Below are 27,578 nucleotides of genomic sequence, written 5' to 3'. Positions count from 1 at the left end.
GGATGTTTGGGTAATTCAGAAATCCCTGTGACCACAGTTAAGGTTCCTCCTGCAGGTCACGCTCCCTCTCCAACTACAGGAGCTGCAGTTCCAGCAAACCTTCAGCACAAAGAGGGCAGTACCTGGGGAACCGCTCCTCACCTGACGTAAGGCCGGACCCAGGCAGACAGAAGAGCAGTTCTGACACCAGCCCCCAGCTCGACTGTCATTCCCCACACAAGCTGCTACAACACCCACTGGCATGAGGCACCGACGCACTGGCTTGTCAAGCTGCACACAGCCGTTCCAGAGGAGAGCGCACTGCATACCTGTGAAGTCAGCCACGCTTTCTTACAGCTCTGTTGTAGTGTTTCAAATCTTTCTTACTAGAGAAAGCCTGAACAACTTGTATACCTTAAAGCACCTGCCAAGTTAAAGCTAAAGTCCCTTTACAAGTTGTGTTAGAACAACTGATTATCTGGAGCGAAAGGAAGATCTGGAGGGGAAAAAAAACCCCTATACCTCAAGTCACAAGGGCCTTAGGAGAACACATTTGCTGTAAGTCAGTTTAGATCTTAATGAATACAGAGAAAACAGAATTTTCAGTATAAAAGGTCATATAAAGACTGCACACACCGTGCAGTGCTTCTCCACCCAATTCCCCAACACACCCACAAGTGAACTGCCAAGCCCTTCTTTCCCTGCCTGCTTTACACCTGTAGGCAGGCAGCTACCACATGCAGTATAGGGGTAAAGCCACCCAGAAAAGCTCTGGCTATTTTCAGAGCAAGGAGGCGAGTATGCCATTGCTCGGCCACTTGCCAGTGTCACAGCAGCAGACAGGATCACAAAGAGGTTTTGTTAGACATCCCATTACCGAAAGGGAGGAAAAAAAAACCTGCAAAGGTATGGCTGAGGAGGATGGACGGATGCCAACAATGAGCTATTAGCAAATCTGACCAGACTATCTGTTGTTCAGAAGAGCAGCAGCCTGGGGGGACCCTTGGATGAGTAGGATTCCAGTAGACTCCACCTTCAGCTCAATGTTTCACTGGCATGGAAATGGCTCAAAGTGGGACAGCACGCTGTAGATGCTGCCTGTAAAGCCTGTTGCAATCCAGGTCAACTGGACTGCCTCAGTAATGTTTAAAAAAATTACAGTTTCTCCCCAATAATCAGGAGGCACAACTTCCCTTAGAAAAAGTCCGTAGTGAGTTAGGTAATTGGTCCAAATACTCGGAGGATAACTCTGGTCTTCTGCGATGACATGGCCAGAGCACATTATTTTTACATCTTCACGTGGCATGACCACGAGCGTGGTTTTAAGTAGTCCAGGAACGTGGGCTGCAAAACATGGAGAGGCAGCAAGTTAGTCCCAGGCCAGCAGCACCAGCTGGGGGGTGGTTTGCTCAAGTCAAACGTCCCCAGTGGGAAAGATCAAACTGCATTTCACACCTGCGACCCTTCTATTATCGCCACTAAACAGGGTGTGAAGTGTAGCTATGGCCACAAACTGTTTGCCTGCCACCCACCTCCCCCAGTTCTGACACATCAGCTAAACGCTGCACCTAGGAGCCTATTGTATCAAGGAGCCAGTCGTTTACAATGGCAAACTCTTCTCAATTACGAGTCAAACTCTGTAAGATAGTTATAAGCCTGAGGACACCTTTGGTTAAAGCTGAAGTCAACTATCACAGCAACAAGTTTAATGTAGAGCAGGCTCGGATACAAAGAAAATGGGTAGTAAATCAGAGAAAGTTACACCAACAAATGCCCAGACTGACCATTTCAAAGCGACCAATTCTCACTGCCATCCGCTCCAGGCTGGGAGAGGCACAATAAGCTTGGTTCCTCCTGACCTCCTTGGTGAAGCACTGTAGTTTGTCACTAACCAGCCTAGTGTACACTCAAATAGCAGCTCACATGCTCAGAAGCATGAGGAACACATCCTCAGTTTCAAGTAGGGAGATCCCATCAGCACGGACAGAGCATGAATGGAAGCGCTTTTCTTATGGAAAGCTTTCCAAGATTCCCCCCAGTCACTAGGCAGTCGCTAACAGTGATACACCATGCTGCCAGGAAGCCCTGTGCCATTTCACTTCTGCCCCACAGCAGGAAAGGAGAAGCCACTTGCACAGCAGCTGTCCTACAGGTCACTCACGTTTTCCATAGGGCAGTACTGGCGGGCGTACCACTCCTGGCTGTAGAGGCAAATGATGACGCCTTGCCCCAGGAAGAGGGATGTCCACATGATCACGTTCCAGAAGGGCCCTTTCCGACTGTCATTAAGGGTGAAGTTGAAGACCACTGGGAAGAGGTGAAACAAGAAGCACCATTCAAAACCAGACTCAGGATTAAAGAATCCAAGACCAACTGATTTCACTGGATCCTTCCCTCCCTTCACTTCCTCTCTGGAGAAACAAGGCTGCTCTCTGAGGTCAGCACAGTGCAAGAAAATCTGCTTCTGCTTGGCAGAAAAGCAAATACTGCGAGTTGATGGTGACATTTGCTTCCAGTAAGTCTGCCACTGAGCTGGCCCAGCGATGTGCCTCCAGGAACCAATCCTGGCTGTGTTACACGGACAACCAAGACATGCTGGCACACCTGGCCTACAGATTGTTAGAGTCCTTTAACTCACTCTAATGCAAACCCCAAAATGAAATGCAAGAACTCTAACTTCTGAATGGGCTCTCCTCCTCACTGTGGTGGCAAAGTAATACTTGTCTTAAATTATGACCTTAAAAAGGAAGGCTTCCAGCCTGCAACTCAACTAAGCCTTGGCAAAGAGGAAGCAGTGCCCAGCTTGGAACACCCTCCCAAAAATGCATTCATAAAGTTTGAACCCACAATTGCAGCTTTTGGACCAGAAACACTTCTGTGTATTAGCACCTAAAGAGTAATTGGGCATCGCTGTTGGAAAGACAAGGCATGCTTGTTAAAAAAATTAACCCCGCAACTCACATACTCTCTCCTGCAAGCTTACCTCCAAAGCACGTAAATAGGAAGAAGAGAACTGGATAGAAGTACCCGAAGCAGATGCTCAGAACGTATTCGTGCACAACAGCTGACACTGTGAACACAGACAGCATAGCTGCTGCCTTGAACTTCTTACCGAAAAACTGGGAGAGAGAAGAATACCAAGAATTACAGGCTGCTCCACTGAGGGTTTAGTTGGTTGTTTTAGTATTGCTGAGTTTTATTCCTGAGCTAAGGAGTGCACCAGACAGGAGGATATTTGAAACGTTAAGTACTTTATAGAGGTGGTTTTCTTCAGCTCCCATCTCCTTTGCATAAGCACCGAGGTTGAGCTCACCCATTAAGTATCTACCACAGCGCATCAAAACTCTGCAACACGGGCTCAGACTGTTATGTCAGTCCGTACATTCCTACAGACCCACATTTTGCACACTGTAAGGACTTGAAAACAAGCAACGGATCTCTAAAAAGCACAGCGGCTATCCAGAGCAGCTGAGGCAAGACTTTTTTGTGTTTTCCAGTGGACAGTGACAGCATCCTGCCTTGCTCAGTGGTTAAATGTTTAATTAACAAAAAGAGCACATCTGCTTGTTACTCACCCAGAGGAAGTCCCTGTAGGCATAGTAGTAGAGCCAGTCATGTACTACCACGTTCCAGGTTCGGTAGTAGTTTGCATAGGAAGTGGAATTCCACCAGTCCTGAAAGCACAGTTGAAAGGCTATGGATCTATTCAAACACAGAACATTCTACAGGTCTTTTCTGGGCTATCAAGTTGAAAAATATTCATCAGAATAATGCCAAGTTAACGTAACAAGTTGCACCACGAAATAACGCTTTCGCTGCGCTTTCAAGATTCTACCTTGTAGATCAGCATTTGGTTTTATCCCAAACCACAGTGGCTGAGATAACAAAAATAGTGTGAACAGAGCTACTAGTTGGTCTGGTAGCTGGTTTGTTTTGTACACAGCACATATTACCTTAAAACCAAGTCAGATTGCCAAGCAGAAATCAGATCTGTTCAACAGCACAGCAACAACCTTAAGGTGTAACAGCATATACCAAGCAAAACCCACAGACGCTTTGTTCAGTAAAGCAAATCTTCAGTTTCCTCCTCTTCCCTTTTCATTAGGAAAAGGAGTTTCAGAAGCTTTAGAAAGCTTGCCTTACAAGCTGAAACCACGGCTTCTTACCTTGTAGAACATCCGATCTGCGAAGCGCAGCATCTCAGCAAATGCGTTGAGCCAACAGTGAAGGAACGCAAAGAAAACCAGGAAGAGAATCAGAACACCTAGAAACAAGGTAGACTCAGAGTGGTTTCCCAGCAGTTTCTCTCAGCTATAAGCAAGAGCATGTAACAGTCAAGACTGGTCTTATAGGCAGTGACACTGATGAACTTTGTGTTACTTATACAAAAAAGTGGAAGCACTTCAGTTTCTCCCCATGCAGGCTTAACACAGAGGGGAATAGCAAGGCTGGCCACAGAGCCCTGACCTTGGCTTTAAGGAGAATTAAAATTTAAACCCCAGCTTTTATTTTGTGCTGCAGACTCCCAACATTTAACACCGTAATGCTGAAATCTGCCCCCAAGGCCTCCCTCCTTCACTGACCTCTTCCCATCACAAACACATCCACACAAGCATTTCCCCTTTCACCTCTTCCAGAGTCACTCATGAAGCTGGGTCTTACCTGGCAGAATGGAATTGAAGATGCAGAGGACCAGCCCTCGAAGATTAAAGGTTTCTTGACTACTGTTGCGAAACTGAGGAATGCAGAGTCTCACAAAGATGTAGTAGGCATAGAAAAGGGAACCAAGGACCTGGAAGAAACAAATAAAATAATCTGACTCCATAAAAAACATACACACATTTCATAATTAACACATCATGACTTGACAGCTCTAGGAGAAGAATAGCAGCTGCCAGCACAAGTCAAAATAATTTATTATACAGAGCTGCTAATAAACTTCCCTAAGGTCCAGGCAGAAAGCCACAGCCGTTGCATGTTGAAGCCATGATCAAAACCAGCTTGTCTTTACTACAGCAGTTGTAAGCTTCTCCTAGTGCTATCAACTCAGAAGTTATGACACTAAAGATTTGTGCCAATATCAAAGTAAGCAGGAAAAGTATGTTGTGATCCAGGTCCAAGGAAAAGACAGAAATAATTGAAAGATACCTCACGTAGTCAAACCTCATATTAAAGTTTACTTTTGCCCCATGGGAGACATTTACAGGCCATATCCCTGCAGCCCTTCGCTTCCAGAACTTGGGTTTACAGGCCAGAAGATGTCAAAATGCACATCACAGCATTAAATATTCCGAAAGCTGTAAGCCAGGTGTGTACTTTATCACCCTCTTGTCAAAAAGCAAGCAGTTGAAGGCCTTATCAGGCCTAATTTTTGCTTTGATTTGTTTTGCTTTAAGACACAAAGGCATTGTATGACAGCAAAGCTTTCAGCCACACAAAGCAAGTACTTGGAAACACAGCCAGAGGAAGCAACTAAAGCTCAGACACAGACAAATGTGGAGGTGGAGTCAGCCCCAAGCTCGAACAAGCACTGAAGATCTGGACTCCAGGCCTCATTATTTCAAACTTGGGTCTGAGTATCTGCAGACAGGTAATGATGTTACTAGTACATCATCAGCATTTTAACAGAGCATATTACAGAGCATTACAGTACATCGTCAGCATAAAGAGGACCAGAGCACAGATGTAGCTCTCTCCACACACACAGAGCTTTTATTTGTATAGAATGGAGTCTAAAGGCTTAAGCAAGGATTTATGTTTTGCTTTGATACAGTTATTAGTGCAGCAAGATCACCATGTCTTTTAGTCATCAGAAGTATTATTTTCTCATAAGGCCACACTGAGTAAAGAGAGATTTAATGCCAAAGGGAGAATTGCTTATCAACAGAGTTTAGGTGATCACTGAAAAGTGCATTCCTCAGAAAGCTGCACTACTCACCTGTGCAAACTTGGTAGCTACATAGCCCCATCTTATTGTGGGATTCCTAGGAAAAAGCACATATGATATCATATCTCAATATGACCTCAAAGCAGGAAAAACCTCCCTTTTCTTACTGAGTTTATTGACTTGTAGTTTGGAAAAAAAAAAAACACCACAGGTTTTAATTCTAGAGTTCTTCATCTCCTGACATCCAAGAGGTGTCTGCCCAAATTGCTGGTCCCTCGCTTACAACTGCAGTGGGACAACCAAGGCAATTCCATAAATGGAAAAGTATCTGGAGGGCAGCGTTATGCAATTATGTAGGAGGCGATGATCTGCCCAACCTTCATGTAAAGAACTGCTGACTTGACACTGTCAAAGTGCAGCCCAGCAAAGTGCAGAAAAGTTTGGGAGTTCCCAGTTTTAAAGGCCTCAGCCTACCTCCTCAAACTCAGAGAGACAGGGCTGCTTATTAGCACCACATAGACCAGGAGCCGCGAGTTACTAGCCATTCAGTAACGAGCTACCGATCAATTTCACCTCCCAGTGTTCTTTGTAGTTCTGGTTTTATTTCCTTCCAAAGTCAGAATCATCATAGAATCACAGAATGATCTGGGCTGGAAAGGACCCCAAGGAAGTTCCGCACCAACATGCGGAAGAACTTTTACACAGTGAGGGTGAGGGAGCCCTGGGACAGGCTGCCCAGGGGGTGTGGAGTCTCCTTCTCTGGAGATATTCCAGCCCTGTCTGGATGCTGACCTGTGCAGTATGAGCTGGGGAGCTGCTTTGGCAGGGGGGTTGGACCCGATGATCTTTTGAGGTCCCTTCCAACCCCTACGATTCTATGATTCTGTGATCACAGAGCTCCAACCCCCTGCCACAGGCAGGGCCAACAACCTCCAGGCCTGGAGCTACACAAGGTTGCCCAGGGCCCCAGCCAACCTGGCCTTGAACACATCCAGGGACAGGGCATCCACCACCTATCCGGGCAGCCAATTCCAGCCCCTCACCACTCTCTGTAAAAAATTTCCCCCTAGTATCTACTCTAAACCTTCCTTCAGCTTCACTCCATCCCCCTTGTCCTTGCAGTGTCTGCACTTTGAAAAAGTTGATTCCCCTCCTGTTTATATGCTCCCTTCAGGTACTTGAAGGCTGCAATGAGGTCCCCCTGCAGCCTTCTCTTCTCCAGGCTGAAGAAATCCAGCTTCCTCAGCCTCTCTTTGTAGGGGAGGTGCTCTAGCTCTCTAATCATCTTTGTGGCTCCTCTGAACCCTCTCCACCAGTTCTACATCTTTCTTGTATTGGGGACCCAGCTCTGGACACAGAACTCCAGCTGGGGCCTCATGAAGGCAGAGCAGAGAGGGACAATCACCTCCCTGTCCCTGCTGCCACCCCTCTGCTGATGGAGCCCAGGATCCCATTGGCCTTGCAAGCTGAAAGAGCACACTGCTGGCTCATGCTAAGTATCTCATCTACCAGAATCCCCAAGTCCTTCTCAGCAGGGCTGCTCTCCAGGAGCTCTTCTCCCAGTCTGTATCTGTGTCTGGGATTCTTCTAGCCCAAGTGCAACACCTGACACTTGCAGTGTTGAACCTCATTAGGTTCACCTGGGCCCACCTTTCCAGCCTGTCAAGATCCCTCTAGATGGCTCCTTTCTTTCTATTTTGTCAACCACAGCACTCAGCTTGGTGTCATCTGCAAACTTGCTGAGGGTTCACTCAATTACACCATTGGCCTTAGAGAGCTGCCATGCCCAAACCCTGCTCTCACCCGGTTACTGACTTAAGCACAGTTTTGTGAAAGCTCTAACTCATGAACTGAGTAGATACCATCCAGAGATGTGTAACCTTGGCTTCAGTTATAAGACTGCCTTAAAGTTGTTCACATTACCTGGGGTAGTTGTCTCTGTAGATGAGGGTGGGAGCAAAGAGGAAGTATAGGTATTGAGAAATTTTGGGTATAGGTACTGTGCCTGGAAGAGGGAGAGAGAAAGAAAGAACACACTGCAATCTTTCTGCTTACTGACAGTTCCATTTCCCCAGTACCCATTGATAACATACAACCCTTATCACCTCAAAAAACACCTGTCTGGATAAAGGGGTGGAATTTGAGGAGAATAAAACAAACTCAGCCTATCAGATGGAACTGTCCCCATGAAGCAGTTAACAAGTGAGGGTGACTAGCAGGTAGTGCCATTTTAACACCCTAATACCACATGCCCTTCCCTCCTAGGAGAGATGAACCTGTGAGGCCCATATCAACACGTGGGTTCACGTTCAGCTCTGGCATGCCTTGCTGTGAGAACTTCTGTGCTTCTACAATTGCTACCATTTCAACTAGAGCACTGAACTAGGGGTGTGCAGCCAGCCTCCCAAAAGCAGAAATAGAGAGTCCTGTTGAAACAAGGCTTAGGACACTGAAATGACTTCCATCTGAACAACTGTCTAGCTCACTGCCCAATACCAAATGAAAAGGTTCAGGCTGAAATTATGATGCAGGAGGCCAGCCTAGCACCTCATCACTTGCCCCTAGTCACCTAATCAAATCCTATCTCTCCAGTTCAGGCCAGCTCAAAACAACAGAGGGAAAACAAGAGCTGGCTATGCTCTGCTACCAAAACAAAAAGTAGGGCAAGTTACTCACTAGATTTGTCCTTTCCAGAGGACAGGACTCTGGGTACATTCTCCCGGACAAACGAATGAACCTTCATAACAAGGCGAACCTGTAAGAACAAGAGAATATCAGCTCTGTGCTCTCAGTTTCATAACGTCCCAAGCATTTTAAGGCAACACCTTCACCATCTCGGCTCCTCTCCAATTTACCCCTTTTACAAGGGAAAACTTCTCTGCTCACAAGCCTGTTTAACCAACATGAATTAAAATCATTGCAAGGTGAAACATGCTGCAGCAATCGTGACTCAGGAGAGGCAAAACAAATCTCACTTACACTCACACACTCATAGCATAAGCAAGGATTCCAAATCTCACCAGTCAGTCACTAGCCAATTATCACGAGCTTAAAATTTAAGCAAAAGTCCCCAAACCTATCCATTTTAAGAGGCCAGTATGTTTCAAAGTCTTAAAAGTGACTCCTTCAAGTTAGAATTGCTCTACAGCAGCTACTGCTACATTGGATTACGGTGGTGCCACTCCTAAATCGTCCCTGAAGGGACAGAAGGAGATCTACTCCAAAGTTATGTTTTTCAAGTCTACATGCTCTGACCACCCTTGTTTTAACCTGATGGCCTGACCAGTCCTAAACACTCTTGGGCTCTTCCTTCTCTTCCCCCATAAAAGAACCTGAAAATTCCACTTTCAATAAGGTTCTGACTGCAAGACAAAGACAGTTGCTCCTTGGAAGCAGGAAGGGAAACAGGAACTACTGACTATGTACTTGGGGTTTTCATTAGAGTTTGGGGGTTTGTTTAATTTATTTTATGATTTTGTTTGGGTTTTGTTTGTCTTGGTGGGTTTTTGGTTTGTTTTTTTTGTTGTGTGTGGGTTTTTTTTTTAAAGGAATGTTACAGTTTCTTGGTGAACTATACACAACAAGCATTTAAAACTGATTTTAAGCATTTAGCATCCACAAGACAACTAGAAATAAATGGAATTTCAGCTTTGAAACATGTCCAGAAAAAAACCCAGTAAAATCTCAAACACAGGGCAAACCACCCAAGTGGTTTCCAAGTCAAAGTGAGGTTTACCCTCTATTTTTTCTCATTAGACTTGCTGCTTGTAAGTCTGTCTTCAAGTCAGACAAGCTCCATTCACAGCACTGGCTTTTAATGAATAAAATCAATGCGTGATTCCTCTGGAAAAGAAGGACCTCTTCCATTTTGAAAACAAGATTCAACATATCCAAAGATCCTGGGTAGAGACGTACCTGTTCCAGTATTACAATAAAACGTGAGGCTGGAGGCAGGGCATAGGATACAGCGACATAGGTTGGTCCAAACCCAAGCACGGCTGTTTGGAAGAGCGTGAACAGCATCCCATAGACGAGAGAGTGGATTACACGATGAGAAGAAGCGTAGTAGCCTTTGGCCCACCAGACAAAAAGGTTGTATGGAATGACAACTGTGGCACCGAACATGCACAGCCAAGTACAGAAGACGACTGGGAACTTTCCAAAAACAAAGACCAAGAGATCAAATCCTAGGACCAGCCTAGAAGGCACAAAGAGACCATATTCAGCATCCATTGTTTCATTGGAAATACGTCTACCCCACTGAGAGGCTTCACAAATGCAGAGCTTCCAGATCATAGTCATTTGACAGTCTAGTTAGAAGCGACTGTGGTAATCTGCAGGTCAGTAAGAGGGTGGCCTGCGGCAGATTTAAGTGACCACTCACAAGCACACCAGAAACAAGAGATGAAGGACTGGAGCCATCATTGCTGCCAGGCACAGCTTACCTTCAAATCCCACAGGGCTTAAGCACATCTTTAAGATCAGCATGTGTTTTAAGAGTATGCTCAAGCTCATCCCTGCTAAGAATGAGCATGTGACTAAACAATCCACTGCTGATCCAGGGGCCAAAAGAGTTTTTGGGGAAAACATTCCCAGGACATCACTATTACATTAAGACTCAATTCTTCCCAAAAATTTAACACCTAAACAGAGTTTTCCCTCCACCTCTATAGGCATGAGGTATCTAGCACTCAAACCTAATTTAGTTCTGCTTTGTGAAAGCCCGTAGGCATTCCAGACAGATTCTGTTTAGAAAATCACCCAAATGGCCAGGGTCATCAGACGGTCAGTCCAAATATGTCCAAGCAGTGCACACCAAGTACTTTTTTTCACTAATCAAGCTTCAAACATGATGAACAAAAGAATGCTCAACCTTACTGGCTATCCAAGTCACCAGAGCTATAGAGTACACCAACACAATTTATTTGGTTCTCATGTGGAGGCTTAGTTGCAAACTGGATCCAAATTATCAGGCCTAGCTGAGAAGACAGCAATGATTTATTTTTTAAATAATGAGAGAACCCAGCCCTATTAGTTGATATTTAAAGATAATCTCCCCCAGCATCTACATAATATTAAGTTAGGATCAGCTGAACAATATTCAATAGTGCACAAAAGCCTATTCTTACACCTAGACAAAAGGACAATGACTATAATCAAGATACAGCTCTAGTTTTGCACACTGAAGATCAGATAATCAGCAAGATAAATGTGTAATCCTACTCGTGTACACAGGATACAGCTTGCCAGAAAGACACTATATAAAGCAACAAGCCAAGTATGAGGAAAGCAGCCTTTCACAATCTCGTTCACAACTGGCTATCTGCAAAGCACAGTCTTAACAGAGGCTGTGCCAAGATCCCTGAGATTTTTTCCCCCAGGGAAAACAAAAAGTTCTATTTTTATTTAGGCACAAGTACAGTGTTCCAGAACTGTCATCTTTAAAGGGAGAAAGGACTGCTGAAGTGTTTTAAGTTTTTCTAAATACAGTCCTCCTTTGAGCAACACAAGCAGCTGAAAGCTACTGTTTCATAAGGTTACTCAACTAAGGCAAGTCCACATCCAACAATGACCCCTCCCTTTTGCCAGCCTTGGGTGAACTAGGCACAACTGTGTTAAGACATAATTCTCATGGAATACACCAGTCTGTAGGATTTTCCTAACACCCAGCTACCTGATTTAAAACAAACATATGCCCTCAACAGGAAATCCAGCATATATTTTAAGTATGCCAGGTTGTAAACCACCCTTCCAATAACATCCCAAGGAAGGGTTCCTCCTCCTTTCTGCACCATTCTGCCGTTTCGTGTACCTCAGGTGCTTTGGAACAGAGTATTTCCCAGCCCCAGCCTTTCAAAGCATTCTTACCTTCCTTCATCAATGAAGTCTACTAGAAGCGTGCTGAGGATGAAGACAATGAGAAGAGCGATGAACATGTGGTAGATCGTCCTGATGTGACTCACTTCAAACAGCTCACTACGGGAGAGATTCAAACGCTGTCAGGCCATTCGCACAGCACATCCCACCTCCAGCAAGCTCGCTTCAAAGTGTTTCATGGTGAGATGGCATCACTGCCATCCCAATTCTAAAGACTGAAGGTAACATCATTTGGGTGCCAGTGTATACAGACACTTCCTTGGTTTATCTTCAGACTAAGGGTAATGAGCTGTTATCTAAGTGGTACTGAAAGGACTGTAATTAAGGTTTACATTTGGGAAGGCTGCAAGCTGTAGCAGAGATGTTTCAGGAAGAAACAGAGAAGCTTAAATGGATTAGTCCACAGGGATTTGAACATAAGACCATGGCAGGGTGGAAGTGGGGGGCGGTACCTCAAAGCAAAGGCTAGTTTGTTGGCTATCAAGGATATTATCAGTCAGTTTAATGGTAAGTGTGAAGTTAAGTTACTCACTCCAAGAGGGACCTCCTGGCAGTAAAGATCTTCCCATGTTCTGGAGGGGCCCTTGAGGCCCTGCAAAGAAGAGGAGAACGTTTGAGACATGAAGGGAAATATAATTTCCAGGAAATATAACCTTGTTACAGGAACAGGTTAAAACTGACTTACTTAGCTTTGTGCAGCTCCTTCTCTGAGCAGGAAGCTGGGAAGAGAGAGGCTGAAGATGAAGAATCGAGGAGGGCTGATTTCGCCACCAAACTGTTCACAAACTCTGTGAAGTGACTGTCCACTTCCTTCATGAAAGCTGGCTTCAGTTGCTGGCAGCAAAAAAAGAGCAGAAAGTCGTTGAAGTCTCTGGATACATTTTCATAAAATATTAACAAAATCTCATAAATTATTCATAAAATATTTCTATTACTTTTTATCCCAGAACAGGCCAGATGAAGTCATCAAGAAAACATTTCTCTACCATCTGCCAACAGCTGGGAGCCAACTTGGACAAGATCAGGGACTTATCCCAGCCTGTTCACACAGCTAAGGCCAGAGGACTTCGAAAAATGTTTATCTTCTCTATCAGATACAACACAGGAGCAAAGTCTGATCTTCAGATATGTCTGAAGTGGATGGTATTTCACGTATTTTACAGTGCCAAGAAGGTTGAGCTAAACATAACACATGAGCCCCAGAAAACACTTCTCCATTTTAACCAGAGTTATGTCCCTTGCATATAAAACAAGTATGAGAAGATTTACTTTTTAGCCTGTCTAGTGCTGTTAAGGGAAAAATGGGACTTTTCATGCTTGTGGCTAAGCAATCACCGCTGATGTGCTCATGCATTAACAAAGAAGCAATCTCAGTGACCAGAGTGCAGTAATAAGGACCAAATTTACCCTTCCACTGCTACCACTGTGTGTAGGAAGAGTTTCACATACCACTGAAATTACAGAACGCACAGAAGTTGTCACTAAACCAAGGAAACAGGGTCACATTGCTAAGCATTAAGACTGAGCAGTGAGAGAGACAAAAGTGATGTTTAGAAATTTAGGGGATCAAATATCCCAGTTGAGTCTCCTATCTTCTCTTTTCTGACAGCTTTATACAGGTTATTTTTCTCTATTACAGCCACTTGTGACAAAGTTGCACCATTTCTAGCCTATCCGTATTTTTCTCTCATTTTATTAGATAATTTCTGAAGCATCTGGTTTACTGGAGACCTTGACTTCCACAGCTGCATGAAAAAAAGCAACTACAATCACCCCTCCACCATCTTTTTTGAAAATTGCACTGATATAGTGCAGAAAAAAAAAAAAAGGAGATAATCAGCTGTGGATAAAGCACAGGCCACACTGGTCAAAGTGATTAAAGTGTTTATTTTCTGGAAAGGAAAAACATTCCTTAGCCCTCCCAGTAACAAGTTATCCAGACAAGGACTACAAGTCATCTTTAAAAAACAGACGGTCAAATGCCAAGATATCCCTTCTGTGGCATGTGTTACTCATTCCTGTATTTCCTTCCTGCAATATAGTTGGATCTACCATTTAGTCTCACAACGTGACCTTTCAAAGGCCTGATCTCACATACCCCAGACAGTTTTTAAAACTAGATGCATCTGGAAGAAACTGACTAATACAACATTCTGCAGAAAGAGCTACACTGAGCCCTGGACAGACCTTTGCTGCAGTGCAAATTCTCTTACTCTTTACACACACAGGGAGGATCCTGTAATTTGCATGGTGGTGTAAGCATTATTCTTATGACTAGAAAAAGAAGGCAAGATCAGGTTGGATGGGGCCCTGGGCAACCTTGTGTAGATCCAGGCCTGGAGGTTGGTGGTTCTGTCTGTGGCAGGGGCGTTGGAACTCTGTGATCCTTGGGGTCCCTTCCCACCCAGACCATTCTATGATTCTATGACTAATCCCCTCAAGAAAAGAAAAAGGCAACATGTGTTCACTGCTTTTCAGTGAGAATTTTGGGAACTTAAAAATCCTAAGTTCTCTGGCACTTCAAAAGACAGTGATTTGCAAGACTTCTGAGAATTTATTTTAGTGTCTAGTCCTCCAGACACCAAATGGTTTTCCCAATACTTCTAGCCTAGTGACAAAGCATGGCTGAAAGCTAACTCCCAAGTTCCTCAACCATAAGCCTTTCTAGAATGCTCTGCCAACTGGTCATCATCTTCAGCACAGGAGACAGGCAAGTTTCAAGAAATCACTCGAGCTAGTAACATTCTGTGTTTTGGGTTTTTTATGCAGGTGTTTATTGACAACATTTGTCTGACCATCCTTTTGCCTGGGATTTTTCATGTTTGCCTCTAGATTCAAGGCCCAAGTCCTCCTATGTGATAACTATGTATTATTTAATCTAGTCTTCCTACTACTGACCAGCTGCTTAGGAAGCATTCATGCTTCCCTGATGACCTTCAAAATTCCTGACTGCTACCTACTTTTTCATCTTTGAGGCTGAAAAGTAACAAAACCAAGAGATCCATTTTCAAGAAGTGAAAGTAAAAGCCTGGAAGTTGTGCACAAAAAACGACACTTCCTCAAAAAGGCATTTGTGACACTTGAGCTCAATTGTCAGTAGGTGTTTATGTTCCGGTGCCTATTACATTAAAGAAAAGCTGGAGCAGCATTATTTTTGCTAAAAAGGAACAGGCACAAGGTCTAAGAAAAGAATGAAAAGCAAGATGACAAACAGCATCTGTTAACTCTAAGCTGCAGCAGTTACATGCTTGCCTCTTACTCGGGCCTCTTTCCACCACTGTTTTAAGGCATTTGATTTACACTGATAGACACCTGCCATCCATGATATAGCCTTCATTTTCCAAGATCTCCATAAAAACTCAGCTAAAAACCCTTTTCTAGGAGCAAAACTTTTAGCCTAACAAAATGTATTAAGAGATTATGTATTCTGACAAAATGCTACTGTCTAAGGCAACAACAGCCAAGTAACCAAGTTTAATGCTCTGGCAGGAAACACAAGTCAACCTGAAATGAGACCATGCCAACCCAGAAGATCCTGAAGTCAATGTTCCTTATGTTTCATAGTGATCAGATCCAGAAGCTACAGCAAGCAAGATACAGAAATTACAGCAAGAGAAGCAGCAGATTAATATTTAACTTAATAAAAACATTTTTTCCCCTATTTGGCAGTTGCTGGAATAGAACAAACAAGCTTCAGTAGTGTTTAATAAAAGAGAAACTCTTAGGAGCTGGCTACTCTTAGACACCGCTTTTCTGGGAGGCGGAGAAGACAACTGTCTCTAAGAGGTCTGGACTTCTTCCTTTAAAAGCAGGAGGAAAATACCAACATTGAGTACTTTGGAATTACAACCTATAACAGAAGACAGTGGTGCACTCTGGCACAGGCTGCTTTTACAGCATGCGTGGATATATCCCTCCCAAGAGAGTCAAATACAAACTTTGGCTCCTCTTGGAGCGCTCAAATTTCAATGCCAAATTACACACTATTCATTCCTACAAAAAAACCCCACCTTCTTTGTTAAAATCTCTCCCTCTTCTCCATCCTAATTTCCTCTCAGCAAGAGTTTAACAGAAATTATTTCCTGAAACTACACCTTCCCTTTAGCACTCAGTGCTCTGCTGAGTCTGAGTCCTCCTAATACACCCCTCCAGGGTTGGTATCTACACACGCACGCATTTGGATTGGGAAAGCAGGGCACAACTTGTCATTAGATTAAACACAATACAACCAGAGCACAGACCCAATGGTAATTGTTAATTCTGCCCAACAAAACCACACAACATACCATGCTTTATTATCAACTATTACTACTGGCTTTCAAAGGGCAATCTACTTAATTGCCAGAGTAACTGTTAAGTGCTTAGTAAGCCAAGTGCATGCCACCCAGTCACCAAAGAAATGACACGAAGAGAACACACCTCCCACCAGCCTTCACTGTCACAGGGGACAGATAAACAATGACCTCACTGCAGCTTCCCCCCAAATGGGGGTTTCCTAAAGCATGCTTGAAGTCTCAGACAAAGAGCTGGGTAGATCCACTCAGCTGTCACCATGAAGTTTTAAACAAAAGAATCAGATCATTGCAAAATCAAAGAGAGGGGTGAGTATGAAAACAATGCTGTTATAAAAAGTAGAATTTGGCCAATAGTTGATGAGAAGTCAGAGAATGTGGAGAGAAGTAACCCTGTGACTTACATTAAGCTGCAGAAGTTCCCCAGCATTTTGCTCTAACAGATTTAGTAATTTCAGTCACTGAAACACAACAACACCCCTAAGAGACACAACACACCATTCTCAAGGCTGGTTAGGGTGAATAGAGGACTAGGTTTTTAGACTGGACTGCAGATACATGAAGGCATCCAACTCTAAGTAACACCTAGCAGCCACAAATCCCCTTGAAATCACTGGGAGCTGTCAGCAATCAGCACTTTTCAGAAGTCAAGCATCTGTCTAGACCTAGATACCTCTCACCTAAAAGGTCAGCTGCAATCCAAGCTTTTGTTCAGCATTCACACAACAAAAGGGCCGAGCTCTCCAGGCATTTTGCAGTAGAGGCAGGTTTTTAGTATCCTTGTGGCTATGACTGCAGCTTTGAGGCACCTTAAAAAAAAACCAAGCTGCCTAAGTCATGATTTAAAACCTAAACCCCCTGTGTTTTGGGAGAAAAAACCGCCACTGACCCTGCTGGTTTGGATTCTTTTTGCAGGTAAGAAATCACCCAGTCTACAAACTAGCATGTCTCAAAGCTGGTGGCCAGAAAAACACTTGGAAACAAGAACATCCCTGAAGAAAGAAATCCAAGATCAAGTTGTGCTCTTGCAACCAGCTAGTGTTCTCTGGAATTTTCAAAGTCACACAGGCTTAACAAACCTCACTCAGCATCTGTTGTCACCACAGCGATTTGCAGTGGCTGTTTTGTTTATAGAGAAAAGATACAGGGCTTGCTCTGTCATGTCCTCAGTAAGCATCATTCAGAGAAGACAATGCACAGCCTAATTATCCCTCTAATGGGCTGAATTTCAGGAGTTTCACAAAAAGCAGTACCATCTTTGCAGACACCACTCTAAATACAGTTTAGTTACACCTGTTATAAATTACACACTACTTAGAGGTGAAAAAAGACTTTTAAACAGGAAAACATCTCAAAGGTGCAAGGTATTTTTTTGTTTTATAAGCATCCACTCCCTAATATTCACATAAGGATGGCACAATTAGATTACTTCATCTTTCCCACAGAATTCTCTGCAATAAAATGAAGCAAGAGTGCAGGGCGATTTGCCCCAAAGAACACCAGTGCTACAAAACAACTGTTAACAAGAAGGGTGCAGTTAGCTAACAATGAACTAACTTTATTTAATTTGTGCATAAATCACTTTAAAATAATCTAGCATGATGGCAGCTCACACAAACACAGATGACACATACCCAGTGCTTATTTCTTTCAGGCTATTGCTCACTGACAAAAGAGCGGGACCAAGGCTCAGGAAAGTCAGCACCACAGTCAGGGCAGTTGGAGCTGTGTGGGATACAGGCTTCATGCTGCCTCTTTATTCAACAGACAGCAGGACACAGCCTTCTAAAGCCTAAATAAGCAAGCAGGCTAGCTGATAATCACACTGCGAAAAGTTAGTGGTGAAGGAAGTTCCATTTTATTTACAGGTCTCAAAGTTCACTCTTATCTTTGGACTTCAATCTAATTGGGTGAACTAAGACAAAACTGCATTTGATAATGCTACCCCTCTTGTGCCAAGTCAGAAGACAGAAGGAGAGAGAGGGGGCTGTATAAGACCCACTGCACTCAAGCTATGACTGAAGAGGAAATATTTGTGTTCCAGGGCTACTGACTCTCCAGAAACATTCAGGGTCAAGCATTATGGCATATTTACCTCAGCTTCTGCTATGAGCTGCATCTTCCTTGTTATCACATGGTCGACATCAACCCGGCCTAAGGAAGGAAAGCAAATATTTAATAGTCACACTTTCAGCAACACGAACTGCACATCTGGACACACAGAAAGCACAACCAAGTACTTAATTCACTGATACCTGAATAGTGCTTCTGACTTCTAATAAGGTCCCAGTAAATTCAAAACTAAGTTGCATGAAATTCATAAGCTATGACCAAGTATTTTGAACAGCCATTTACAATCACAGCACTATAAGGCAGTCAACAGCTGATAACATGCTGGATTTCTGAAAGCTTTATTTTCCATCAGCAACTCTGCAAACCTTCCCAAGGTCCCTAAATACATTCAGCCTTGAAGCAGCAATTAGAAAAACAACCCTTAGAAGGTCATATCCAAGTGTGCTGACCTTTTTATCACAGCTTTATCTTATGCATAGTGAACTAAATGTAAGATTAGGTTGTCTGGAGGTCTCTACATTGCCAATAGACACAGCAGGCAAGTCACAACTATCTGTAAAATAACACAACCAGCTCCAAAGACAGGCTAAATGGCAAGTTGGAAGGTTATCCTGTATTCAAACCTGGCTACTCCCACTCCTTTCATCCCCCCCACAGGAGAAGTGTTAAATGTCAGGCCAGCTGTATTCCTCAACCTTTCATGGCTTAAGCAAACAGTCAGGTCTAACCATGCCATAAACATAATCACTTATCATTACTCATACATAAAGCCTCAAATATCACCTTTCTTCTCCATAAGTAACCGTACACATCTGAGATGCCTGTTACATCAAGCACAAAGAACACAAATTAGACATTTTTTACTAGTTCAGTTTTAAGCCTAGGTTTGTTTGCAATAGCTGCAGAGTGCTGGCAAGCCAGCTGGTGTTTCACTTCTCCGGTAAGAACTGTAACACAGAAGATAAAGTAACTTAAAACAGAAAGTCTTGCACACGAAGGAAAAGCGAAATTAAAGCGGGATCAGCCATCCTCCTAAAATACCAGTGGGGGTCAAACAGATTGCAGCAAACTGTCTTCTGCCTGTCCTGGGAAGTTACAGCTACAAATATAAATACCAGGGACCATATATAGTAGAGCAATACAACTTACACATTCAGTATCTAAGACAATGTAACCACTTTCAGAAAAAAGGGTACCAAACCGATTCTTTGGTAACATACCCAGAGAAGCATGAGCAACAGATTTGCACTACAAGTGTCAATGCCGTGCAACAAGACAAACACAGCAGAATCACTGTTCACAGTGCAGCATCCTTGCCTTGTCCTCACTGTACATGCACACCTTGTGCACACAAAATGCAGTGTGCTGTTTTAATTGAAGCACGTGCTTCTGTGATACACGGTAGTCTGAAGGTGCTCCTATGAGCTACCAGTTTTAAGAAGTTTGAATAGACCTGCTCCAGATATGACACCAGTTCTAATACTGGAGAAGAGTTAAGTGAAGCACGAGACTATCTTCAATGAAGCTATGCTCAGTTGTCAGTATTAACCCCCCTCAATCCAGTAGCAAGATTTGTTTTCGCTTATAAAAACTGCTACACAAGCTACAGACTTAGGAACAGGCCAGCAGCAACAGCCAATTACTCAGCAGCCCTGTAATGTAACAACAAACCAGGAAACTGCTTAACATCACAAAGTTTTGGCTGCATGCAAAGATCTATTTTTACAAAAATAGAATTCCTGGTTGCTAAGCATCTCACCTCCAAGACAAACACAGTACCTCAGCATTTAAGCTCATTCTGCTGTTACACTTGCTGAACAACAACAGTTTGGAAAACAATTTCGAGAGAAGAGTGCAAGATGCCACTAGAGTCCCTTATTCCACTCAGCTCATGCACTCTGCTGGTCTCAAATCTTTTCTCCTCCTTCAATAAATTAAAAAAAAAAACAACAAAACAAGCCATTTTATAAGCAGACTTGTATCCCCTACATACCATCTCACTGGCCTTACTCTCTTACTGCACCACTCCATAGTTGTACTCACAGACCCCTCCCCTCGTTACTACTAAGAATCACCTTGTGCTTACCTGCTGGAAGGAGACAAGACAGAGCTGTTGGGCTCAAGGCACAAAGGTAAGAATTTGTTTCCTATCCAGCTGCAAGCCTTCAAGACTCCATCAAGCTTGCTTGGAGCCATCCAACACAGTCAAAGAGGACAGGACACATAAGACTTAAGGGATTGCACTATTCCCTTTGTAAGCCAAGCTAAAAATAAACAGCCACTGCTTTGACCAGCCTCAACTGTTACAGCTTGCCAGGAGTGTCTCGCTTCGGAAATAAAACACCCATTTTGACCTACAAGGCCTTAAAGATTAATATAGTTTTACAGACAACTAGTGTACAGCTCTAATAGGTGTAGAGGAAACAAGGCCACTCTCTAGCCTGTGGACACTGTAATTGCTAAATTCTTTGTAGTGTCCCTCCTACCACTTTATTCACCCATGCACCAGGGTGCAAGCACAGACTAGACTAGAAACAGCATCTCAAAAGGCTTTAAAAGCAACATCGCCATGTCGTCAGTATATGTACCTCATATAACAAAGTAAAACCACCTGTAAGATCGTTGGTTCTTTTCCAGAACAAAAAAAAGTCTCCTGTGAAAGAAACCCCACCCCAAAACAACTCATTCCCCTTGTGTTGCATCGCCCCATAAATTCAAGCTGTGTCACAAGGCAGACACCAGAGAACACAAACTCATCATCTTCTTGAATCATTCATCTTCTGTTGTGCAAGATGCTACTTACGTTCTGCAAGGTCATTTGAGAATCATCACATGGAGTTTAAAAGGAATTGTGCAGTGCCAAGAAGTCCAAATCTTCATTTTTCTTTTAACAATGAAAACGAAGACTGGATCCCTCTATCATTTTGGGATTATAACATAATTAGAAAAACACAGGCAAGCACATCTTAGTGTTCAAAGTAAGATGGGATACGCCTTAAAAAACAGGAAATATATTTAACATCATAAGTCAGAAAATTTTCTTTGAAGGCTAGTATGAACTAGTAGCAAATTTCACAAGAAACTGAAGCTGGGGGTTTGCTTTGAAAGACCTTTGCTCACAGGAAGAAGTTTTAACTTCTTTTTTCCTCTTCCCATCAGCAAAGATACTACACCAAGATCTTTAGCTGAGGACTTGTCTTGGGCTTGTAGAAACCGATCCTGCTAGGATATGAGAACTCTGCAAGCCCGAACTACAAGCAGGTTCAAAAGCAGAAGGGGAAAAGAAGTGCAATTTAAATGTAAGCTTTGTTTCCATAGGAAACCAGGCTAATAAAAGATCACTTGAAAATTGAGAAAGCTGCTTTTTGTTGAAAACTTGAGCAACTTAAGTTTCACAAAAGACTTATAAACTATCTTTCTTAAAAGATCTCATATCCCCTTTCTCAACTTACTCACCTACACATTACAGACAAGTGACATTGGAGATGACTGGAGGCGGATCCCATTCATAGGACCTTAGGGTTGCAGCCTGGGATCCAACAATGACAGCTTCTATGCAAGTACTCCTCTAAGCAAGCTCTCAAAATTTAAATGTGTTAAGAAAACATCAATTCCATTTCACTGCTACCATCTGCAACTACTGCCAAGGGCACAAGCAGGAGTAAGTCATTCAAGTAAAGTCATCTGTGGCTTGCGCATAGTGTTAGGGTTCCAGGAGTAACTTCACCAGCTGCAGATCCTACTCGGAGAATCAGGCACTCGGAGCCATGGCCACTCAAACTGTTCCTGCCCTGCAGCAATAAGCTTACTCCAGAGCAAACATACACAGTGCTGCCCTTCTCTAAGAGGCTCTTCATTATTTCTAAATTGAACAACTTCGTATTCAAGACATTAAAGCATCACAGGCAGAAGGATTTCATTACTGTCAGATACCTGAATTCAAGGGCTTCCTCTCTAAAAGCACTGAAGATACTACCTGATGGAAAGCAATGTTAATGCCAAGCTAGCACAAGGCTACTGTGAAGAGGGGAAGTCTTCCATGTCTGGTACAATACAACACACGTTAATAATTTGATGCTAATAAGCCTTATTCTTACTTACAGTAATTCATCTGACTACTCAGCAGATAGAGGCAAGGTATGACTGGTTTGCTCAGCTGACCTGCTTAAAGATTGCTTGGGCCATAGGTCACTGCACTGCAGTTGGGCAATGAATGCAGTTTAAAAAGTCATTTTTTGCTGGGACATGGGACCCAAACAACCTTTTCACTAGCAAGAGCAGACACCAGCATTCTCTACATCACGTCACCATGTCCAAGGCTGTTCACAAGAGACTGGTCAGCCTTCACCAAACCCACAGGTTGCAAAACGTGGGAGAGCCTAGAATTGCCAGAATCCAGCTAGTCTCACACACAACAACTCTGTTGGATCCACCTCCCAGAAATGCATCCATAATACTCAATTCAAGCAGCGTAATCTCAAATTCACTAATCCATAAGAAATAGCCTGTTGATAGTATGAACACTCAGTGCTGTGAGTCAGACAGCAAACCCTAATACTGCTTTCTAAATTGCTCTCATTTCAGAGCTCCCTCCTACATCTATCAGCAGGCACACACACAATTCATGCAGCTTTGTGAACTTTTGCACTGAAAACGATCAATAGTAACCTCTTCATCAGAAGATAACAACTCCTTTCTAAGATCAGCATTACCAAACAGGCTTACTCACACCAAAGACACGCCACATAGTTTGTTTGCAGATCAGTCTCTGGAGACACCTCTAATCCTTTTCTGATTTCTGAGGAAACAAGGGCAGACTCCAAAAATCATTAGTTCACTGTTCAGAATGGTCTAATCTTTGCATTTTAGAGACACACAGATGCATGTTTAAGAACCACATCCTCTCTAACATTTAAAGATGTGCCCATGACATTTTATTACACTCATTCCAGGTTAAGTTTTCCTGCAGCTGGTACCACCCAATACCAATACCCCATTAAGCAGAACAGTTTTATACTTATTTATCTATTTCCAGCTCAAAACATATAAGACTAATCTTATTAAGGGAGCCTGGCTTTTGACAGGGGATTAGTGCTGCCTAGATCACCTGTTGACTCTATGCCAGGACCAAATTAGTTGCTTAATTATGACACTGGAGATAATTCAAAGGGTAGAAGTGGTATACAAGACTGAAGTTCAGCTACTCTGTCTGCCAAAGTGAAACTACAGGCTGAATGATTACAAGATACAAAAATTATCAAGGGACAGAAGAACTTCTCTGGCAATCTCAAAGCTATGAACTTCCCACATCGCTATAAATTTTGGGGTACCTGAGTATAAACTATTTGTACTCAAGCCATATGACTGTTTTCAGAAGAACTGATGAGACAAGGAATAAAAAGCAAGCTAAACTATCTCAAACCCAAATACATGGATTAAAATTATTCCTCTAAGCAAGTTCAGATTGGCCAGTGCATTTGAGTTTTAATGAAGAAAGAATTGATGGCCTAGAAGTTTCTAGAGAAAGTTCGCACACTTCTGGAAACAAGTCAATTGGCCCAAGACACATTAACTCTTAAGTTAAAAAGCTGATTGTGTTTGCTAATCAGGGAGGATCCAGGGCAGGAAGTCACATTAGCAATTTAATTTTTTTTTTTTTTACAGAAATAATTTCTATAAAGACACTACATATTTACATGTGTACAAGATAAAGTTTTGACCTGCCTAGAATCCCTTGACTGCAATAAACATGCATCTTTGTCTAAAATCCAACGTGATACCCAGTGTTAAGATGTTAAAAGTGTTTTGCCAGACATCAGCAGCCTCATGCTGCCTCTGTATCCATCAGGACTAATGCCTTGGAGAACCAGCTATTCAGAAGTGAACGGCCAGGACAAAACAAAGTGAGAAAAGAATTCTGCGGCTACTCCTTTTGAGAAAGTCTTCCACCACAGCTGTGGTTTCATGGAAAATTCTACCTAAGCATGCAAACACACAGAACTACATGAAGAGGCCACTATATGGAAGGTGTAAACACCGCAACTTTGTGCCACATTGACACTGATATAATCCCACTGCGAAGAGGAATTCCTGACCAGAGGGATCTATCTTCACTCTGGGCCTATAATGTCATCAGGCATCAGGCTAAGCTAACAACTCCTACCTCCCTGTGGCACTTCTGTTTTCCCCACCACCCTGGTAAGCAAAGAGTCTGCAAAAACAGTAACACTCAAGTTTTTGTCTCACTTCTGATGAATTGGCAGCAACCCTGGAAGGTAAGAGGCACCTAATCTTAACTAACCAAGATTCCTCCCCATGTTCTTCACTGCAGTTTGTACTGTATTAAAATATAGTTCACCAGGTACATGTACACACACAAAAGCTCAGTACACTGTCATAAGATCTGCCCCAGAATGTTTACTTGCTATGCACCCACATTATCTCACCTGCAGTTATATTATCTCACATCTCAGAGGTACTAAATGAAAGGCTTCAGAAGACAGCCACACCCACATATTAAGTGCTAATTATCACAGCTATATTTATTCTTTATCCACAGCCTTGCAAGAACTTAAATTCATGCATAGCAGTTAGGGTGCTTCCACAGATTAAAAGGTAGAAGTCTGCCTCTAAACCCACCACAGCTGTTTTCCAGTAGCCATCAACTTCTTGAAATTTTCTAAAAACAGCATTAATGGAACAGTCCCATTTGATTCAACAAAAAAACCCCAAAAACCGATGATGGCATCACCAACAGCTTAAAAACCCAGTTCTCCAAGTAGTTTGTGGGATGTCTTTCTCTCCAGTATCTTTTCTGCAAGAACTTTAACTTGTCCTGAACTTAAGTTTGCCCCAACACCTGTTTCAGTTGGAAGCACTGTGAAGTAGAGACATGATTCACAAGCATACCAGTAAGAGTTATCTCCTTGAATCACTGGCACCAGGGTTTTGGAGTTTATGGCACAGAAGCGATAAACCTATGGCCCATTGTGATAGACTAGTTTAGCCTTTTGCTTATTCTGTCCCTCCAAAAGAAAGGAAACAAGCTGCAATTTTATTGCTAACCTCCTTATCACTGGCTGGAATGTGGTACAGCATAACCCAGGAGTCCAAGACAGCGACAGTGTCCACAGGCAAAGCCACATAAACTAGCACACAACTGTCCCGGCAACTCAAGGGACTGGACATATGCAGCAATTAACCTTCCAGAAAGCTACATTACTTTTAAGGTGAACACAATAAAAATGCAAACACAACTGTTTATTGTTCTGTGACTCCTTTTAAGTCAGCCAAGGTTGACACTGGAGAGAAGGGAGCTGCTTTCACATTAACAGAGGCCCACAGGAGCAGACAGTTATTTTTTGTAGCACCCTACCTTCAGCTGTCTATCACGCTGGGTACAACGGCTTAGCCTGGTATGTTAAAGATTATTTTGCTCAATCTTGAGGAGACACATACTTAAAGCTTGTAAAGGAAGCAAGATTAAGATCTCAGAAAAAAACATTTGCCAGTATTACTTGAAACTGTTGTCAAGGTGCACCTTTTGCAGCACAGAAGCATCTCCTCATCACACGTGTTTCACCTGTGACCATTAATCCCTTTCTTTAATCTAGACCCCTGTAAGCACTGCAGTACACAGCCCCAGAGGTAATGCTCTGTGGGAGAGCACTCCAAGCAACCTAAACATGGTGCAGAAATGCAGTTGGAATGTAAGGGGCTCCACCTTGGGAGCCTTTTGATGAGTAGAAACATGGAAATGAAAGAGCAAAGAGGCAAGGCCCATGAGGTAGAAAGGACAACTCAGGACAGATCACATGCCAGAGATGCAACTTGTTCTCAGGGAGAGTCTCACCGTTGCTTGAGTTTTGAAATGACCTTTCACTATCAGGTCTCCTCTGCATTTCTTCATTCTCAGGGGTCTTGTGGGTTGTAGTGGAGCCAGACTGGCGTTTTCTTACACAGTCTTCACCTGCCATTGTTGCCTAGGTAGACCAGAAAGGATAGCAGACAATTAATAACACAAACTCATGTACTCCTTACATTGCCCTTACAAGGCATACATAGCCCTCTTTACGCCAAAGTTAGACTTTCTTTTTGCTGTTATGAATTCAGAGCAAGGGTAGAAATTAAGTACATGCTTGTATTAGTCATTTACTGTGGATCATACTTCCTCTCCTTTACTACAAACAGAAAAGGAACAAAATAACCAAGCAAGTTCCCTACAACCAAAACATGTCCCCACATCTCTCTCCTCTCCCCCCACAAATCTTTTAAGTATTTAAAATAACTTAAGCATTTGCAAAATCTTTAAAATTCTGGAAAGCCCTTGAAAATGCCTTCCTATAGCCAGACAGCAAAACATGTCTTCTGAGGGAGCTGACAGGTTTGCCTTGCAGAATTACCAGCATTACTTTGCCCAAGCCAAGCCCCTTCTGTCAACTCTTCAGTTCTTACTGAAAGAGCAGCTTCCTCAATAGATCCCGGTACTCGGCCTGGCCAGACAGCAGTTGCTTTGCAAGCCACGGGAAAACAGGAAGAGAGAATCAGGTTTGCACTACGCCAGATTCAATGACAAAGGTCACTGCTGGGGACAGAAGTGCCAGCAGGGAACACCTGAACCTCCACAGCTAGGCTGAAACCAGACAGCAACTCAGTTAATGAAGAGAAGCAGGAAAGGGGATTCCAATTTGGTCACAAAGTGTCATTCCAGCATACTCTCCATAAAATTCAGCTCAAGAAGCTCTCAGAGATGTAACTAGAACCAGGAACAACTTTCAAACCAAACTTCCAGAAAATAACATAGGCATGTGTGTAACCACATGTTTCAACACTAACATTTCTCCTTTTTTATTTTTTTTTCCCCCACTGTGACACCAACTCTTAACTAGATGTGTTTTGTTGCTAGTGAACAGAACACACACACCCCAACAGGATGAGCTATTAGAGACCAGCAAGGAAAATTCATGTGCTTGTAGAAAAGCTGAGGCAGCAGAACACAACTCTTTAAGGATGGATTTCCTCCATATACTGAGTCTGGCACTTCTGCAAAAGGGAAATAAGGCCTACGATCAGAAGTTTTCAGGACTCAGCTTCCTGTCTTTGTTCCTCTAGCACCACAGTCTTGCACTCTGACACCACAGTATATGGGGGACAGACACACTAACACCCTTTTGCAACACCAAATAATAAAACACTAATTCAATCACCTGTTCTTGTACCCCTGCCTCTCTTAGCTCTCACTGTCTCAGGAGATCACTGCCACAAACTTCCTACCTCGTACTATGACAATTTACATAATGCAAAAAGCATCTGCATGAGGAACAGAAAGAACCAGGCAAGGACATAGTAAATCTTCCTACACTGACCACGCTCACTGGCACAGAAAGGCAGCTGGCAGGACACAGCCATTTCTACCAGCTCTGTCCGCAGTTACTGCTGCAAGCTTCCTGAAGACCCCTCTTGCTTTTCAA

The 27,578-nt window shown here is 43.1% G+C and overlaps 1 protein-coding gene across 1 annotated transcript; it reads right to left on the bottom strand.

Moving 5' to 3' along the window:
- Positions 1–1,266: 1,266 nt before the first annotated feature.
- SOAT1 (sterol O-acyltransferase 1) lies at positions 1,267–26,084 on the bottom strand (the record flags this gene model as incomplete). The annotated part of the gene is made up of 15 exons (XM_084266131.1): positions 1,267–1,323; positions 2,141–2,286; positions 2,963–3,098; positions 3,555–3,653; positions 4,146–4,243; positions 4,642–4,771; positions 5,918–5,963; positions 7,790–7,871; positions 8,543–8,621; positions 9,782–10,064; positions 11,735–11,842; positions 12,276–12,335; positions 12,429–12,577; positions 18,131–18,189; positions 25,961–26,084. The coding sequence occupies 15 exons, from the start codon at positions 26,082–26,084 to the stop codon at positions 1,267–1,269; spliced, it is 1,656 nt and encodes a 551-aa protein (XP_084122257.1).
- Positions 26,085–27,578: the final 1,494 nt, after the last annotated feature.

This window comes from Gallinula chloropus, assembly GCF_964237585.1.
Source record: "Gallinula chloropus genome assembly, chromosome: 6".
In the NCBI taxonomy this organism is placed as follows: Eukaryota; Metazoa; Chordata; class Aves; order Gruiformes; family Rallidae; genus Gallinula; species Gallinula chloropus.
Note: the sequence above shows the minus strand (reverse complement) of the source record. Positions and strands in the feature narration are given on the sequence as shown.